The sequence below is a fragment of the Lepidothrix coronata genome, unplaced genomic scaffold, assembly GCF_001604755.1.
Source record: "Lepidothrix coronata isolate B3197 unplaced genomic scaffold, Lepidothrix_coronata-1.0 Scaffold45, whole genome shotgun sequence".
Lineage (NCBI taxonomy): Eukaryota > Metazoa > Chordata > Aves > Passeriformes > Pipridae > Lepidothrix > Lepidothrix coronata.
In genome coordinates, this window is record NW_016690225.1 from 5,254,845 (window position 1) to 5,272,204 (window position 17,360).

Consider the following 17,360-nt stretch of genomic DNA (forward strand, 5'->3'; position numbering starts at 1 on the left):
TGCTAAGGACGTGCCAGTCAGGACAGTCCCTCAGACAGATGCAAAACAGAACAAACTATGATCATTGTTTTGTTTGAAGAGGTCCATGCCAATGTCTCTCCAAGATATCTTTAGCTGAGTCTTGTACTGATCAGATGTACTGCTATGTTGTCAGCTACCAGAAAGCTTTGTATAAATAATGTAACATTAATTCTGTACAGGGATTATTCTTTTTTTTTTGGTTTCCCAGTTGTTAAAGATGCAGAAAGCCTAAACAAAGAACAAATATCTTGTGTCCTGAATGACAATGAATGGTCTTCATAACTAGAGAATAGCTTCATAACTACAGATATGGGTATATATTTGATATAATGATGTACACATTGCATTAAATATGTGTGTATATATTATGCATAAATATCTATAAAATAACAGGCATTTGATAGGATCAAGTAAAAGAACAAAAAGCCCTGTATTAGTTACTACTGAAGAAGAGCTTACCAGAACAAATTTGCATGAAAACATGCATCTATTCACTTATCCAGAGCATGTAGAAGGTGTGATGCCACTGTCCTTCATTTCAAACAAAGAAGTGACCAGTTATGTATTTAGTGAGATTTTTAAAAACCATTTCTCCTTTCTAGTATGTTTTGAGTAGAGTATTAGCACTTGGAGGTATCATTTGAAGGCATGATTTTTACCACTAGTGTAGATGTTTCACTATCTGCAGTTTAAGAAGTAACAATATAAAAGCAATTTTGCAAAACGTCTGTACTAAAAATGAACTGTAACAAAATTGGTGATCTCTTGCTTTTCACTTTAAAAGAATACATCAAGTCACTGCCATTTTGTCATGCATCTTAGAAGTAAAATCACAGCAGAGGAAAATATTATTACAGGTTTATTATGTCTCAAAATATAGAAATATATTCCAACAGCATATTTTAAAGAATAATATAACAATAATCTTCAGCTTCTTAGTCTCAAAATGGTACACCATTATTTAAAAATATATTACTTAATGTACCCAAAATTTAATATCCATCAAATTCCATTCAAAATAAATTGAGTTCAAAAAAAGCATATCTGCCTACCCAATTTATAAAGAAACCAGTAAATTTTTGAAGACAACCCAGGAATCTAACTGTTCCAAAATGGTAATTCAGATGGAGACATATTTTGCCGTACACCCTTGTGCATAATCTGCAACTAAATGTAGATATGTAGGTAATGCCAGTATAAAACAGAGATGGAAGTGTAAAATGAAACTGTTCTATTAAGAGGAAAGAGTTCCCAAGACTGAAATCAAGACTGCTAATTAATTTATTTTCTTTTTTTAACTGAGTGTATGCATAAAAAGGATTTATGTATTACTCCAAAAGCAAGATAAAATAAATTAGTTTCTGCAAAAACGGCAGCTGCACATTCACATGCATACACACAGTCACACGCACACACCGATTTTATCAGTCTGTAATAATCTGAGTTTTCTGAAATATATTTTAAATAACCGGAGAAGACAGAGTTACATGAATAGACTGTCTAAGGAGAAACTGATATGTCCTCTGCATTTTTTAGCAGCTCTCTGAGAATGGTTTAAATGAAGCATTTTTAGTGAAGTCAATTCCTGATAAAAGCATTTATTATAATTAGTCATGTAATAGAGAGAAAACAGAGTTTCTGTTTTCCCATTTTCATAACACTAAAACAAAGGGGTGTCCAAAGGCATTAAATGTCCTTAATTCAAAATAAGCATATATGTAGTGGTGGTGGAAATGTAATCTGTAATTGGTTATGCAATTCACAACCACAGGATTTGATTTGAGGCCAAAAATTTAGGGAGATTAAAAAGTTATTATATGGATTTAAGAATTATAACAAAGTTACAATAGTTAATGCAAAATAAAAGGAACAATATCCCACACTGAGTCTCATTATTTAAACTAATTCCCACCCGATAGAAAAGCAGATGAGACTGAAAGTAGGCTGCAAATTACCCAATGCCTTGTTATGAAAGGTGTTTTTCATCTTTTTCTGAAAACAGCCACCACTAGGGACATGACTTTTGATTAAAGAAGTGACAATTGCATACCCAATGCCTTCCCTCACACACTCACAAAACACATCCAGAAGTAGGAGCTAAATAAAGCAAAGCCCTTCCATACTGCATCTTCTGTATATTTTGTGTATATAGTGTATATACTGTGTATATTATGGGAAGGATTGTGTGGGTTTTGTTTGATTTTACCTTGTGGTGCTATTATAAAAATACTTGCCAGAGCAGTGTAGTAGATAAGAGACTCATATGATTAGAGGTGAGAATGTTGTAGTTCAATTTTTAGTGTTAACTTGGAAAGTCCTAGATAAAGGCAAGAGTCTGTCTACACGGAATTTCCGAAGCCTGGAGCCTTTTGCAAACTCTGCAGCTCACAAGCCAAAAAGTAACATACTCCTCCAGTTACACTCATTTTGTTAAAGAAAATAGTTATAACAATTATGTGCAATTTTTTCACTTCTATTTTCTATCTACTATTTATTTACTTAAGCACTGTTCAACATTTCACTTTTTCTAATGGAGCAGAACTTCTAAAAGAAAAAATATGTTTAGTCGAGCAGTTTTGTTTAGTTTTTTTCCCTGTGTCTTTTTCTAAATAAATACCTCGCCACAGTTTTCATTGGCACAATATGACCAAATGTATTTTAGTTCCTTTAACAATACAAAGCCGTTACAGAAGTTCTGGAGTTTCTAGTTTTAAAAAATTCTGTACAAAGGCTTTACCTTAAAATATTGAAACAGAATGAAACAGATTTCAGCATGGTCCATTGAAAAACTAGTTTGTGAACTTCTACTGCATGGTGAGGCGACCCATAAAATAAACGGTTCTGAAATTTTGCTCATACAAAAGAAACTATATACTTTTAAATAAATAAAAGCTACTATATACATTATACTGTACAATTAAATGAGAGATGACATGAAATGGAATAAATTTCGGCCTGCCTTTTCATCAGCAACGCTCATATCTTGACTTTATTACAATTTTGAATAAACCCCTCTGCTTTAGATTATCTTTTTATTCTAGTGGCAGCCACATGAACGCACCACCATATTCCTGTATTTTTTTAAAATAACATTGGAACTGTCATCAAAGTAGAGCACGGAGATTGCGTTCAGTTTTGTTGGTGCACAGCATGGCTTCGGTACATGATCAGGGAACATCAAGTGAACCTGAAAGATAGATAAATACATAGCTCATATATCAAACAGAGAGGTACAAGGACAACATCAGTGGAAAACATGTCTTTGCAATTCAGAGAAGGCTGTGGTCACAAATTTTCCCTGGTTAGCAACTTTAAAGCACAGCTTACCTCCAGAGCATTGCTCTGATTTCAATTGCACGGGCAGAGTTATACAATAAAAGCAGATGGAGAGATAAATGAGGAGAAGTGGCCAAGACAGAAAGTCGGTTTTCAGATGAAATTTAGAGAAGAGTTGGAGTTAGGCAGCAGCTCAGGAAAACATTTAAACATATTGTGCGTACCATCTTTGGGGAGGACAGTGCTTAACATGAAGCAAAGGCTCAAGCCCTGAGTCTCACCAGGACCCAAGCATGTGCAAAAAAATGCTTTCCTGTGTTGGGATCTCAGCATGGAGGAAAATCTGTTGCAGACAGCAAAGGCTGTGCAGGCAAAGGCTCTGGAACTGTTTTCAGCCTATGAAATGGTAAGATATGTGCTCTTAGACAGTATGAGTGCATTTTAGGATCTTATCTACATATCAGTGGATCCAATTCTACTTCCACTGAAGTAAAAATCAATTCATAAGGTGGGTGCCAGCTGGATAAAATGTCTGGGGAAAGGGCTGAGGAAGAAAAGTCTTTGTGTTCTCTAGGCTGAAATATATCAATGAAAGGTTAAAGAGAAGGAAAAGAGTTTTGAACAGCATCCCAGAATGAACAAGATCTAGTGGAAATATCTGAAAATGGGGGAAATACAAGTTCTTTGTACTTTAAAGAAGGTTGAATGTAATATTCTACACATGCTGAAGACTTGGAAATTGGGGAGGCCAGAGAAGAGGGAGTTGTAATAGAGAGGGCAAGAGATTATTAAGGCATGGATGAAGACTTCAGCAGTAATAGGTTTCATTTGTATGTTAAGTCTTCGTAAATCTGTTAGAGCCATCTGTCTTGCAGTGATATAAGCTCAGAGCCTTTGCCAGACAACAGAGAACAGTCTATCAGGAAACAATTTTTACATAACTGTTACCATGAGAAGGTCTTTTGAAATGAGCAATAATAAATCCTGAAGTAGCAGTTTAGTAAAGGTTTAGACACACACTTAAAAATGGTTTAACAAATGAGCAGCAAAGCACTGGAGAAAAGAATGATTGTGCCTCGTCCAGGCAGATGTTTGCCCTGTCATAAATCCTGGTTCCACCAGCCTCTGCCACCCCAGCTGGAAGCTCCGTGGCCCCGCTAACCATGGCAGTGATGGTCACAGGCTTTTCAAGTGTTTGTTAGCTACAAATTCAGCACGAGCCAACCTGCTGATCCACTGCCTCTCATGAGCAGGAAGTCAGCGCGTCTCCTGAGCCTGATCTGAGGGTGATGAAGAAAGCTTATAGAACACATTAAATGCAGCCTATCTTGTATTTATATGGATCTGTATATTCTGTTTGCCTAAGTTCAGCTAAGAAAAAAGGAGAGAGAGAGGTACTGGCCTAGCATTTCTCCCATTCTTATTACAAAAGAAAATAAAAAAAGAGTCAGCAAAGTTTGGAGGGGTACCAAGGAACAATCATTTCCCAACCCAAAAAATGGGCTTTTTCAGAATGGTGTAATCAGTATGGCCGGGAGATGAATACATTTAGATTAGGGTGGGGTGTATGAATAATTGTTTCCCAAACCATCCCCATGTGCACACCTTGTGTAAATCTGACTTTTGTATAATTTAAACCAGAAAGCATTCAACTACTGTTATCTCATCTAATTTATGTGCAGTTAAAATTTAATTAGCCTCATGATTTTTTGGCTGCACAACTGAATGCATGTACTGTACATGCAGAGGGAGACACAATTCCAAAAAGGCCATAATAAGGGGAAAAATTTGACTATCCAATTTAAAAAATAGGACAAACTACACACTTTTCTTAACAACTGGAAATTAATCATTTTTGGACACAAAAGACACATAATAGAAACTAACGTTGGGCCAATTCTTATTTAACAGTCCATAATTGCAGGAGGGAACTCTAACCTGGGGATCTCACTGATATTGGCAACTTTTCTGGACAATGTTTACATAATGCTAAACTATTGCTTTACTGGTCTATTTCTTTTTATCTCTGAACTGTTCTTCATTGTCTCCTGAACACTTTGCTGTATTCCTTGCCAACTGGCATTTTCTGTTTCCTTTCACCTGAACCCTTTAACACACTTCTATTTCTTTCCAGCCTGACATTTTCCCTTCTTTTTATAAATCTTGCTGACTTGAATTCTGGCATAGAAGAATAATGTTGCATTGGTGGCTGGACTTGGAAAGGGGGAGTAAACAAAAGCTGAATGGAAAGGAAAAGGTCTCATCATATGATGAGTTTTTAAAAATGTCCCTGTCATAGAATCATAGAATCAACCGGGTTGGATAGGATCTCTGAGATCATCAAGTCCAACCCTTGATCCAACACAGTCATGGTTACTAGACCATGGCACTAAGTGCCACATCCAGTCTCATCTTAAAGACCTCCAGGAGCGGCGAATCCACCACTTCCCTGGGCACCACATTCCAATGTCTGATTGCTCTCTCTGTAAAAAATTTCTTCCTAATATTCAACCTTCTAGAAATACTTGACGATTTTCACAAACAGAATTTGGTTTCTATCAGAAAGATATCAAACTTCATTTTTGTTTATTTTCTTTTTTGGTTTTGGGATGGTTTTTTTGGTGTGGGGATTAAATTTGACGGGGGTTTTGGGGTGATGTCCCGGGATGGTAGTAACTGCACTCCTTTCTGAAGGAGGAAAGGTTTTTAAGGCCCAGATTTTTTATGTGAAAATCAAAGAAAAAGATCATCTTCCATGGACAGATCTGTCAGCATAATCCGATGGTCAGGATACTTCGCTATTATCAGTTTATATCAGAGGGAGCTTTAAACCCATGTTTCTCTAATTGCAGTTGAGTATCTTGACCTTTCCAGAAACAAATTAGAGATGGCAACCCTTTCCTGTTCTGATTTTGTACTGCTGCTCCCTCCTTGTTTATTATCCCTGATTCCTCTGCTTCTTAATCATTCTGCTAATACCAATGCTAATACCAGTTCTTCAGCCAGCATAGGTGAAAAATCAATTTTTGACCAAACCAACCAGACTCAGCCTCACAGCATTACATTTAGGCATAGTCTAAAGGTCATGATTTCTGTAGCTGAATGCTGCCAGGGTAGAGGAGGCCTAGCCAGCTGCCTCAACTAAGATCATCTTTTTGGCTGCTTTTGTTGAGGCACAGGAGAAAACATAAGGAAAAGCAGAGCCAGAAAGCTGGCTGTGAATCCCCTTTTACATGTACCAGGCTGAGCAAGAGATCCAAACGCACTTATTTTTAAATTGCATTTATAAGCCAGGCATGACTGAACACAATTTCTTACATGCAAATGCATCTGTTTGCAAAGCTTCACATTAAATTACAGTGTAAGTATCTCTGCCAACAGTTGACAACAGAGGTCCACCGAGTGGCCAAGTGTCATCATTTCTGGAAGGTATAGCATGTAGATGTTAACACTGGAGTTCAATAAGCTGAAAAACTCTTGGAAGTCAGAGCAGGGGGCCCCCTTTGTTCCTAACGATTCTCCAGTAACATGACACAGTACTCTCACGTGTAATCACATTTAAAATGGAGGGGGAACCTACCACACAGGCCACTCTGAGCAGCTCATCCTCTCCCCAACATAATCATCAATGCATGTTTTCGAAATGTGTTATCATTTACCCAGAAACAATCAAAATTCAATAGTAGTAAACAAAAGAGTCAGACCCTGAGCAAAGACACTAACAACTGCATAATAAGCAACTACAACATAGGCAGAAGCATACCAGAGTCTGAACAATGGCGTGGTTTGTTGCGTTCATGTGGGCATTGAGGGGGAAAGAACACTCTCCATCACAGTAGAATGCAGCGTAGCCCTCTGGTGCAATAATCCAATCCTAAAACAAGAGCAAATAGATCCACTCAATATTTTTTTTCTCACTGAGAATTTGGAACTATATCAAACTAAGACTTGTTCAATGACAAAAGGAACCTCAGAAGGTGGCATGTGAAACAACTTTTTTTTTTAAAGTAATTGCTTTGTTCATGCAGAACAGAGATGAAAATTAAATTGAACTTAAAAATCCGTACTGAATACCAGCTAATGAGACCATAAGGGGAATTAAAGATCAAAATACATTTGTAGAATACTTTTCCTCCCAAACCAAAAATCTTGAGCATTTCTTGGTGCAACAAAAGTAATTAAAATGCATTCTCTTCCTTCAGCATACTCAATACCATTAACTGTATTACTGTGTGAAACTGAGGGTTGCTAGTAATTACGCGTTGGCATGTCAATGAATCATGCATTTTGAATGTTTCTAGCAACACAGTATGGGCAAAAGACCACAAGAGGGAAAATATTTTAAAATGTTAATGGAAGTTGTGTGTTTAGTTTGCTGAATTACTCCTTTGCCAGGTAATGGAAGTGCTGTAGGAAGGACAGAGAGGATCAGGTACCTACTTCCTGGGGTTTGTATCTTTTTTTTTTTTTGTATGTCATTTCACCCTGGATTTCACTGATCAAATACTGTACAGTGTAGCTTTGGCTTTCTAGCTGAAACTTTTATCTCTTAAGGTACTTTTTGGGATAAAAATATATTTTTTTTTCTCTATGGCCATCTTGGCCACTATGGCCACTCATCTGAGAACCTTGCACATCTTGGAGCATATCAGAATTTACTGTTTAGAAAAATTAAAAAGCTGTTGATATCTTTAAAAAAATCTGTGATCTACAGAGACATAATGGCTTGCTTGTTCAGTAGCCTGAGTTCAATACCACAAGCCTGCTCTGTGGCCCTGGATGGGGTTGTTATGCTTTGAAGACTTGGGAAAACAGCTTCTGCCTGCTTCTTCAGGCTGCTGTGAGGATAAATACACTACAAAATATCAGATAGGATAATAAGGCCATATGAGAATCTGAGCTAGATACATAAAGGATGAGCTGCCACCAAAGAGATAGCATACTTTTTCTCCTCGTAGACTTCTGCTCCTGGAGAGTTGTTTTAAAATAATTCAGAGAAATGTGAGATGCAAAGACAGCCATCTCTGAATTCTTGCCTACATATGCAATATGTCTAGGTTATAGGTTGCTGATGGTCTTCTTGTTCTTTCTTTATAGAGAGTTCCTTGCTTTCTGGAAAAAAAACCTAGATCAATGTCTATTTTCTTTTCTTGTAATGCCTCTCCTCTGATTTCATGACCTTTTACTACATTTTTTTTTTGTTACTGTATGGCAGGATTCCCCAGTTTTCCCCAGAAATTATATAAAATTAGCTATGATGTTATGAAGACCACTGAGCTGTGATCCAGGATTTACTTCCCTAAGGATCCTACCCCAGTGAAATCTCTCTGACCTGCAGTAGACAGCACTAAACCAGGTTGAATTCAAGCGCAAATTAAAAAAGTTGCATTACTTGGTGTGGGTATTTTGGTTTCATTTACTGCAGATTCATTCATATCTTGAGTAATAGTTCAAATTTATCTTTATGTGAATGAATCCAGATAATAAAGCCACAAATGTATGCAATATCTTTGAGAGAACAGCTAAAAAAGGTAAAGAGATAGTGAGTGATAGCAATACTGATAGGGATTTGTTACAAGATGCATTTAAAGAATTTGTCTCTCATCAGTGATATACCAATTACCAGAAAGAAAACAGGGTGTAAATAGTGGGGGACTGTAAAATAGATAGTCCCAATTGGAACTGATAGGAAAAAGCACTGATAGTCATACCTGCCATCCTAAGTCTCGGAAGCTCACATAAAGTTCATGTTTCTTACATGCTTGCTTTTGCTCGCTCGTGTTGTAATCTACAGGAAGAAAATAATATTAATAAATTTTTTAGAAGCATTGCTAGAACTGACAAGATTTAGCTGTTTTTGAGATGCTGACCAAACTATACAAAGGAAATAAAAACCATACTGTCATTTGTATTTCTAGGGTTGGTTGTAAAGGTGATGTTTACTTGGACATGCAGAATGAACACAGGCAGATTGATACAATTTGTGTACACAGGCAAAATAAGACATACAGCATTAGGGGAGACAGGTTTACATGATGTCTGTTTGCTGGCTAGCTGGGTAAGACCTCTGATAATATGCACACAGGTAACCAAAGAGGACAAGGAAGAGCCTGATCCAAGATATGGGGAAGTCATCTGTATGCTGGTACAGTTTTAATTGCCAGGTAAAGAAAGTAGCCCAATTCAAAAGATAAATTAACAATGATAAAAATTGTCCTGAAACAACAGAATTTCCCAAAGTTTGTAATTTAAACACATAATAGGACATTTCATATGCCTTCATTTTTTACCATATTTTCTGGAAATATTCGCTACTTGATGATCTTTAGTTGGTAATACTAATGTAAACAAGTAGATTAACAGGTGCTTTTTAAAGGACTGAAAGTTTCTGCACTGTCAGAGATGTGTCAGGATAGGACACAGAGAATCTTCCCTACATGCTTCTCCATGACAATCGTAATCCTGGAGAAATTCTAGTACTTGTTCCTTACTGCTCCTTAGTAATAGGAAAGGAAGGGAAGAGGGTCATGCCTTCATCACATTATCACCACAGAGCTGGTTTATAGAGCTATTCAAGTGATGCCATAACTGAGGTATGCAATAGAGCAGGCAGTACAGGCTGTCTCCTCCGTTTCCAATTAAAGAATGCTTAAAGTGAATTTTTTGGACCAAAATAACCATTCTGGAAAGAAAAAAAAGTTCACCAAAAAAATTCACAACAACAAGAAAAAGCAAACAAACAAAATCCCATAAGACCCAAACAAACAAGGAAGACATGGAAAAAGAAACAAAGTCTTCAGTTCCAGGAAAAGACATTTCTTTAGGAACATTTTTTTTTAACATTATAAGCCCTGAGGCTGGAATGGGAACATCTCTGAAATTATCCTGAAAAATTTCAGGATATTTAAGAGATAGAGGCCTTTTCTCACATAAAATGAAAGGAAGGGAGTTCTACAGACTGTGAGATAACTTATGTAGTTCTTCACTATCCTTATGGAAAACTCTTCCAAATATATAGCCTAAAGGAACTTTTCTGCAAATTTGACAGCTCCTTCTCCTCAACTGTCCTGATCTCTTCTTTCATTGCTTCTCTGGGTTCTCTTCAGCTTCTCTATGTCTTTCCGAAGATGTGATGACCACAACTGAACACAGTGCCAAATTAAGTAGTTATTTCATATTATTTCCAGATTGTTTTCTAGTAGTGTAACCCAGACTAGGAATTTTGCAGCAAAACCACACTGTCAAATGGTGAGCTTCAGAATCTTTTTTTATATATTCCTGCCTAGTCACCTTAATAGTCTGTTGTAGTTGTACAAATCAATGAATAAAAAGCAGATTTTGGGGGTGAGGATGTTGATGACACCAGCAGCGTGATGGGGCTGCAGCAAACATAGTACAGTACAGTCAAGATTCCGAGGGATGACAACAACAAGAGCATTGCAACCCATTGCAAGTCAGGCAAGTATGGCACGAAGACACTGTGGCTGACTAGAAAACTCTTGACTGAACTCAAATTCAAATGAAGCAAAAGTAATGTGAAATTGGGATGAACTACACAGAAAAAATATAAACACATTGCCTGGGCATGGAGGGACAGATATTAGGAAAGCTAAAGCTTAGCTTGAGTTGAAACTCGTGAGGTCATCAAGAAGTACCTCTATAGGCATATTCATAGCAAAAAGAAAACATAAGAAAAATACAGATTTGTGTTTAGTAGAGTGAAGGACCTAGTGATAAGGACTCAAAAAGGTTAAGGTACTCAATGACTTCGTCTCTTTTTTTACTCGCAAGATTTGCCCTTAGGGCTTCTGAGTCCCTGACCCTAGTGGCTGAAGTTCTATCCATAGTAAAAGAAACAGAGTTAGGAATTAGTTAAACAATCAAGATACATGAGTCCGTGTAAACAGAAAGGATGAATTTCAGGGTGGGGAATGAGCTGACCAACCTCATTTCAAAGTCACTTCCTGCCATTTTTGAGTGTTCATACACTGGAGGATTTTTCCAATTATTCAAAATGGAAAATGTCACACCCATCTTCAAGAAGGCCAATCAGCTTAACCTCAGTTTCTGGGAAGTTTGTGGAAAAAATTCTTGTGGAAACTGTGTCCAGGCACATGAAGAACAAGAAGGTGTTTGGGAACAGTCAGCATGAATTTACTAGTTCAAACTCTGCCTTACCAATCTCACTGTTTTCTGTGATGGGCTGACAAGTTTTGTGGGCTTTTGAAGAGCACTGGGTATTGTTTCCTGTGTTTTTAGGAAGGTTTTGGATATGGTCTCCCACAATATCCTAGAGTCAAATTGGTCAATCCAATCAATAACTTGGGATAGGTAAGACTATACTGGATGGAAACTTGTCTAGGCTGCTGGGCTCAAAGGGCTGGAATCAGTGGTACAAAGTCTGCTTGGCAGCTGGTTACTAGGGGTCAGTACTGATGCCAGTACTGACTAACATCTTTGTTAGTAACTTGGAAAATAGAATAGAGTGTGTTCTCTGCAAGTTAACAGAGGATACGAGATCTGGGAGGAGTGCTGAATCATCCAAATTACCAGTAAAAGGTAAAAGATTCATGAGAGATTCAACCAGATGTTACTCAAAATACCCACACAAATTTTTCTCTTATTGATAACATGCTCTTTGAATAGGCTTTTTCTTTGTTTTTTAAACAGCCTGTGTACCTACTTTCTGTTGAATACACATAGGCCCCAATACGACTCCCAAAATTGTGTCAAAAGCTGTCCACAAATCAAGATATGTCCATTTGTAGTACTAAATAACCATCAGGGATATTAAGTTAGGCTTCCTAATCTATAATACCTCAAATCCTCATTCTTTTTTAAAGATGAACACTTCATTCTTTCCTATGGTGTTTTCCTAGCCCTTCAATGACAGTCATTAAAGGATCTCTGCAGATAGCTGCCATCTCAGATAATCTCAGTTGTCCCAGGTCGTGCTGAGTCAAAATATACACCCACGTCCCATGGGAGTCCTGTGTCTTTCTGGAGTAGCAATTAGAAGGAACGCAGGATGCCCTAAGAAATCACAAGTTTTCAAAAATCTGTATGTCTTTAATATAACAAAAACCCCTAAATCATACTTTGTTCTGAGTTACCTGTAGTAATCCAGCATGTTCTGTAAACACACTAGAAGTAACATGAAGGTAATCAAAAGTAAAGGAACTTTAGCTTTAGAAAAACAGAACTGTGTTTCACTGATAATTCTTTATGAGGATCTATACACTCATTTTAACTAATATCAGTGCTCATAGGAAGTAAATATTGAGCTTTTCCCTCTCAATTATTAGTGGGAATTTAAAATTCATACATATAGAATACAAGTCACTTTGCAAAAAAAACTGTGACTAAAAAATGTGGAAAAGATATGCATGTGAGAAAGTCAGAAAACTCACAGTCTGGTTTTAGATAGCACCCAAGCAGGCAAACAAATGAAAGCTGAAGATTTTGCTTTTGCCAGCTTTCTCTGTTACGACATTTTTTTATTTGAGAACATGTACAGACATTTTAGTGCCAGGATGTAGCATAAGTCCCTACACTTACAGGAGAAAGTCTGAATAATAAATATGTAAGTCACTCCACAGATGTCACCATTGTCTTGATACTCTGGATCATTTAAATATAGGTTAACTAGCAGTGGATGAGTAGTCACACCAGAACACCTGATAAAATGGTCTGTGTATACAGACTGCAAGCCACCTAACGAAGTCACCTATGAAGAAAGTGACACTTCCTTGATTTCTATCTTTCATATAAGACAAATTTTGTGTGTAATGTAGCATTTCATGTAGGTATCAAATGTGACATTTATAATAGGATCTAATGCCAAGGATTCAATTTCACATACTGTAGCTTCAAGGCCCATATGCTTATTCTGTGAAGAATCAGAACTGTAGGCTATTGTGACCTAGAAAATATTGTTCTTCAGCTATTCAGAGACTGCAGTTGGAATCCAAGCCTCTGCATAGTAGGAAGAGCTGTGGAAGGAGGGCAAGAAAATATATATATAAGAAGTTTCAAGAGGACTTTTTTGCAGGGAAAACAGAGGCATGTAAACATGCCTATATATATTATTCCAAAGTACTACATTTTTAATTAATTAGTGTGGCATAAATCAATAAAATACAGGAAATGTAGACTTAAATATTGTTTTCTGGTTTTATCTCACTGCATTATGAACAAAAATTATGTAGCTTTGTTTTGCATTTTCCTGGTGTAAGTCAATATTCAATATTTAAATCTGGATATTCTCTAGTGTCCAATTACACTGTAACTCTTTTTACAAAAGGTTAAAAAAATTAAAATTAAGCCAACTTTGGTTTTAAGGAGCAGCTATGTCATGTCCTTTGGGAATGAGTTGTCTAGTTTTGGTTTGGGTTTTTAATAATTTTTTTTTTCTACAGTTTGACAAAAATAAAACTGGGCAAATAATAATCAGTTCAATCCTCTGTGCACAGCAGGCAGTTGGAGTCTGAATGCTAAGATTAATTCTGTCTGTCTTTATACTGCATTGAGGTAATCTTCTCTTGAAGTTCTTAGCAACACAAGGATGCTGATTTTATGACTCTGCATCTTCATGAATAATTCAAAAATTGTCTGGTCCATTGGAAGTGAAGAGCTGAGTTGCCCAGTGGAGCTTTTTTTTTTTGATGTGCTCAGAATACAGTAAAGCTAATGCTGAGGTCCAAGAACTTAAAAAAGAAAAAGGCAAAATACAAAAGGCAGGAGGCAAAAGGAAGATGACAGAAGGCAAGGGCAAAAGAGGAAAAAAAAAGAGGAGAAAAAAGGGGGAAACCCTCAAGAAACAGAAAATTAAGAAGAAAAAAAGCAAGAAGAAAATGAAGACATGACTTCATAGTGAAGTTGAGATTGATGCATAGAGAGAGGTATAACCAAAGCCTGTGACATACAAATGATAACACACCTATCTGGGCCTGACTACGTAACCTATGGCTTTATAAGTGAGCATTTTTCACTGTCAACATCTGTCTTACATGCTGTAGGTACATGATTATGGAACAAGTTTGGAAAAAAATTACCTCCATCACACAGTGACCTTTGCCCATCGTTGTGTCTTTTGTGTCAAGTGTCTTGCATCAGGGAGAGAATAAGAATTGAATGTAGTCTATTGAATCTTCCATAAAGATGATGGCCAGAATTCTTTGGTCTTTTTCCCAAAAACTTTTGCATTTAAATATGAAGGGATGAAAACATACTTTTGAAGTGCTGCTCATTACTGGAAGCTGTAGAGAACTTGGAGGGATGCAGCATATCCCCCACTTTCTGGGGCTTGTGAAGAGGAGGTAAAGGGCATAGCTTTTCCCTGATAGCAGGCTCTCCACATGGAGCCTGCAAAGACTCAATGATTGGAGTAATAAGAACATGTTCTCTTCTCTATGTCTTTTTTGCACACTGGAGCATCTGGATAGAATCTGTACATTGCCTTTGTAGCCTTCAGCAGGCTTATCCACAGTATTTAATGAGTACTGTTGCAATAGCTATTAAAAGGAAAAGTGTTGTGAATCACTTGTAGTGTGAAAAGTCCCATCAATGATCATTAGCAGCACTCAAATAAAAGAAGTTTGTTGATTTGCGATATGAGGATTGTTGAGGCAAACTGCAAGGCAGGAGCATGGAAGCTGATTTGCCATGGTGCAGGACCTACACCTCCAAAAAGTTTTGCTGCAGAGAATGTTGCCATTTGAGACTGTAGTGACTTACCTACCTTCAGCTTTGCCATCTACTCCAGCCTGTCCATATCTTGCTGCCTCCATCTCAGTCAGAGGTCAGTGTCCCTGATTTTGATGCAACTTTACATGCAATTGCTTCTTAACCTGATTTTGTTTTAACAGTATGGTATTCTTGAACTGCAATCTCTTTTGAAAGAGATTTGTCATGGATCAATGTATATAGTGATGTACCTCTACGCTTATGTAGACCTTGAAGATGTTAGGAGAAAATTTGTTTCATTATGCACATTTTCCTAAAGATGTTGATTTTTTTGTTTTACAGCAGCTCTGGAGCACAACTGGATGCATGGACAAGGCTGACATATTTTGAGACTTTCAGACAGCTCTTCCTGAGGTAATTCTCATGTCAATGCAGCTTGCCAGCATGTGTTAAGGCTGAGTTTTTCCCAGGTTAAACCATCAAGTAGCTTGTGTTCTGATTTCCTGCCATAATCAAGAAGGTTTAAGAAATCTGTTCAATTCTCATTTCCTCATGCACTAGAAACATAGGATTCAATCTGAAAGTGTGATATTTATATTTAGGTATCATGTTTGTACCAGGTACTTAGATGATTTACCTGTCACCCAAAATAATGTGATTCTCCAAATTAGTAGACATTTTCCAGGAAATATGAAAAATTATTTAAATAATTTCTTTGACTTCTTTAGCAACTCAATAGCAATTTCTGGTTGTTGTGGCAAAATTCATCCTTCTGCAAAAGATCAGGGAAAGGCTTTTGTATTACATTAGAGGAGTCTCTAACCTGCCTCTGTCAAGGTTCTGAGATGGATATAAGCAATGCATATTGCTCGTAACGCTTCTCCTCAAATAAGTGAATTCCACTCCCAGGCTAAATTCCTTCTACTAAATAATGATTTGCTTACATGTAGACATCCATGGGGTTTAGGAATAGCATCTATATTGAGGTTTTGATATGCTGTTACTAGATCTGCCATGCTTCTAGAAAGATACATTTTCACATCCTGTTTCAAAAAAGTATAAGTGTTTGTTCAAAAGCGAGAATATTTAGAACGCGGCTTTATGACTCCAGCTGGAAGGAGTATTTCGGGAAAGAACTGAAGCAAAACTTAATTCAGGCTCTAATGGGACTAAGACATTTTCATATGCATTATTGTCAGTACCTCTCAGGTAGGTAAGGGACCAAATTGACTCAATTCAGGGATATACTGTGTGTTTACATCAGTACATGTCAGCTGGTCTAAAATCATAAACAGTATACATTTTCTCAGATTGGTTAAGCTTCCTCATTTTCAGTATTCAGATTTTTGTGTTACTTCTTGTCTTCAGCTGAGAGACAGTTTAACAAAAATTCTAAACATTGTCCCTTGCTAGGCTTCCTTGACAAGTAGTTGGGGTGCAAACCTTCCTTTACTATCTATTTTTTGTTATGAATAGCAAAGAAATCATCCAATTGCCAAATGTGTAGGACTTGTTTCAAGCTCAGATAGAGCCTTTCTTAAACTACTTGGTCATTTAACCCTCATGGACCCCATGGTACATGTAACTGACTTACAGAAGGTAGATCATGCTCAGGGCCAACATAACAAAAGAGGACTGGGAGCACAGTTTCTGGCAGTTCAGCCGGTGAGCAGTATCTTGTTGAGCTGCTGTGACTCCATTGCATTTGATCAAGTGCCCACAACTCCTATAAACAGACTAGCAAAGCATAGCTTCATCTTACCCCCAACACTTGGCATCCTAGAAGACTCCTGTTGACTACTGGATTTGTTGCGGTTCTGATTTTTCCTTTTGTTGTTGGCTGCTCGGACAGAACGGAGAAGCACTTCACTTGCCTTGAAGAATGCAACCATGAATGGTTGCTTTGACTGAGGCCCATGTCTTCCAATCAGGCCAGCAGATTTAACATTGATACTTCGACCTATAAAGTAATGGAAATTGCAAGTTGAAAGGTGAACTTCTGCCCCGCCTGAAGCCACAGTGGGAGTTAAACTGCTGACTGAAACATACCAAGGAATTCTCCATAATCCTGAATTTACATGATTAAGAATCCTAACAGCATTTTGTTGAACAGAACTTAAAAGACAAAAAACTTCAACCATTTGCAGAAGTTTCAAGAGCTTTACAGATAGTTTGTTATTGCATAAAATTGCAGTCTCTGTATCCTATATATCTTACTCATTACACAGATATTTTAATTCAGTCTCATGCACACATCTATAGAACTCAAAAATAAATGAGCCCCATTAAGGTCTATTTGCTACAGAAAGGACCATGTAATGTGGTCTTCTAATCTTTGCATCATTTCAGTGTGACATGTAGAACCTTATATCCCCAAA

General features: G+C 37.2%; 1 protein-coding gene across 3 annotated transcripts in view; it reads right to left on the reverse strand.

Moving 5' to 3' along the window:
• Positions 1-869: 869 nt before the first annotated feature.
• BMP5 (bone morphogenetic protein 5) overlaps positions 870-17,360 on the reverse strand; it is a 56,106-nt gene continuing 39,615 nt past the window's right edge. For all 3 annotated transcript variants that reach the window (XM_017814489.1, XM_017814488.1, XM_017814487.1), the window contains 4 exons: positions 16,745-16,942; positions 9,009-9,085; positions 7,061-7,171; positions 870-3,208 (listed from right to left, as the gene is read on the reverse strand). In XM_017814489.1, the coding sequence (XP_017669978.1) occupies positions 3,059-3,208; positions 7,061-7,171; positions 9,009-9,085; positions 16,745-16,942 (536 nt within the window). In that variant the 3' untranslated portion in view covers positions 870-3,058. The remainder of the gene's footprint in view (positions 3,209-7,060; positions 7,172-9,008; positions 9,086-16,744; positions 16,943-17,360) is intronic.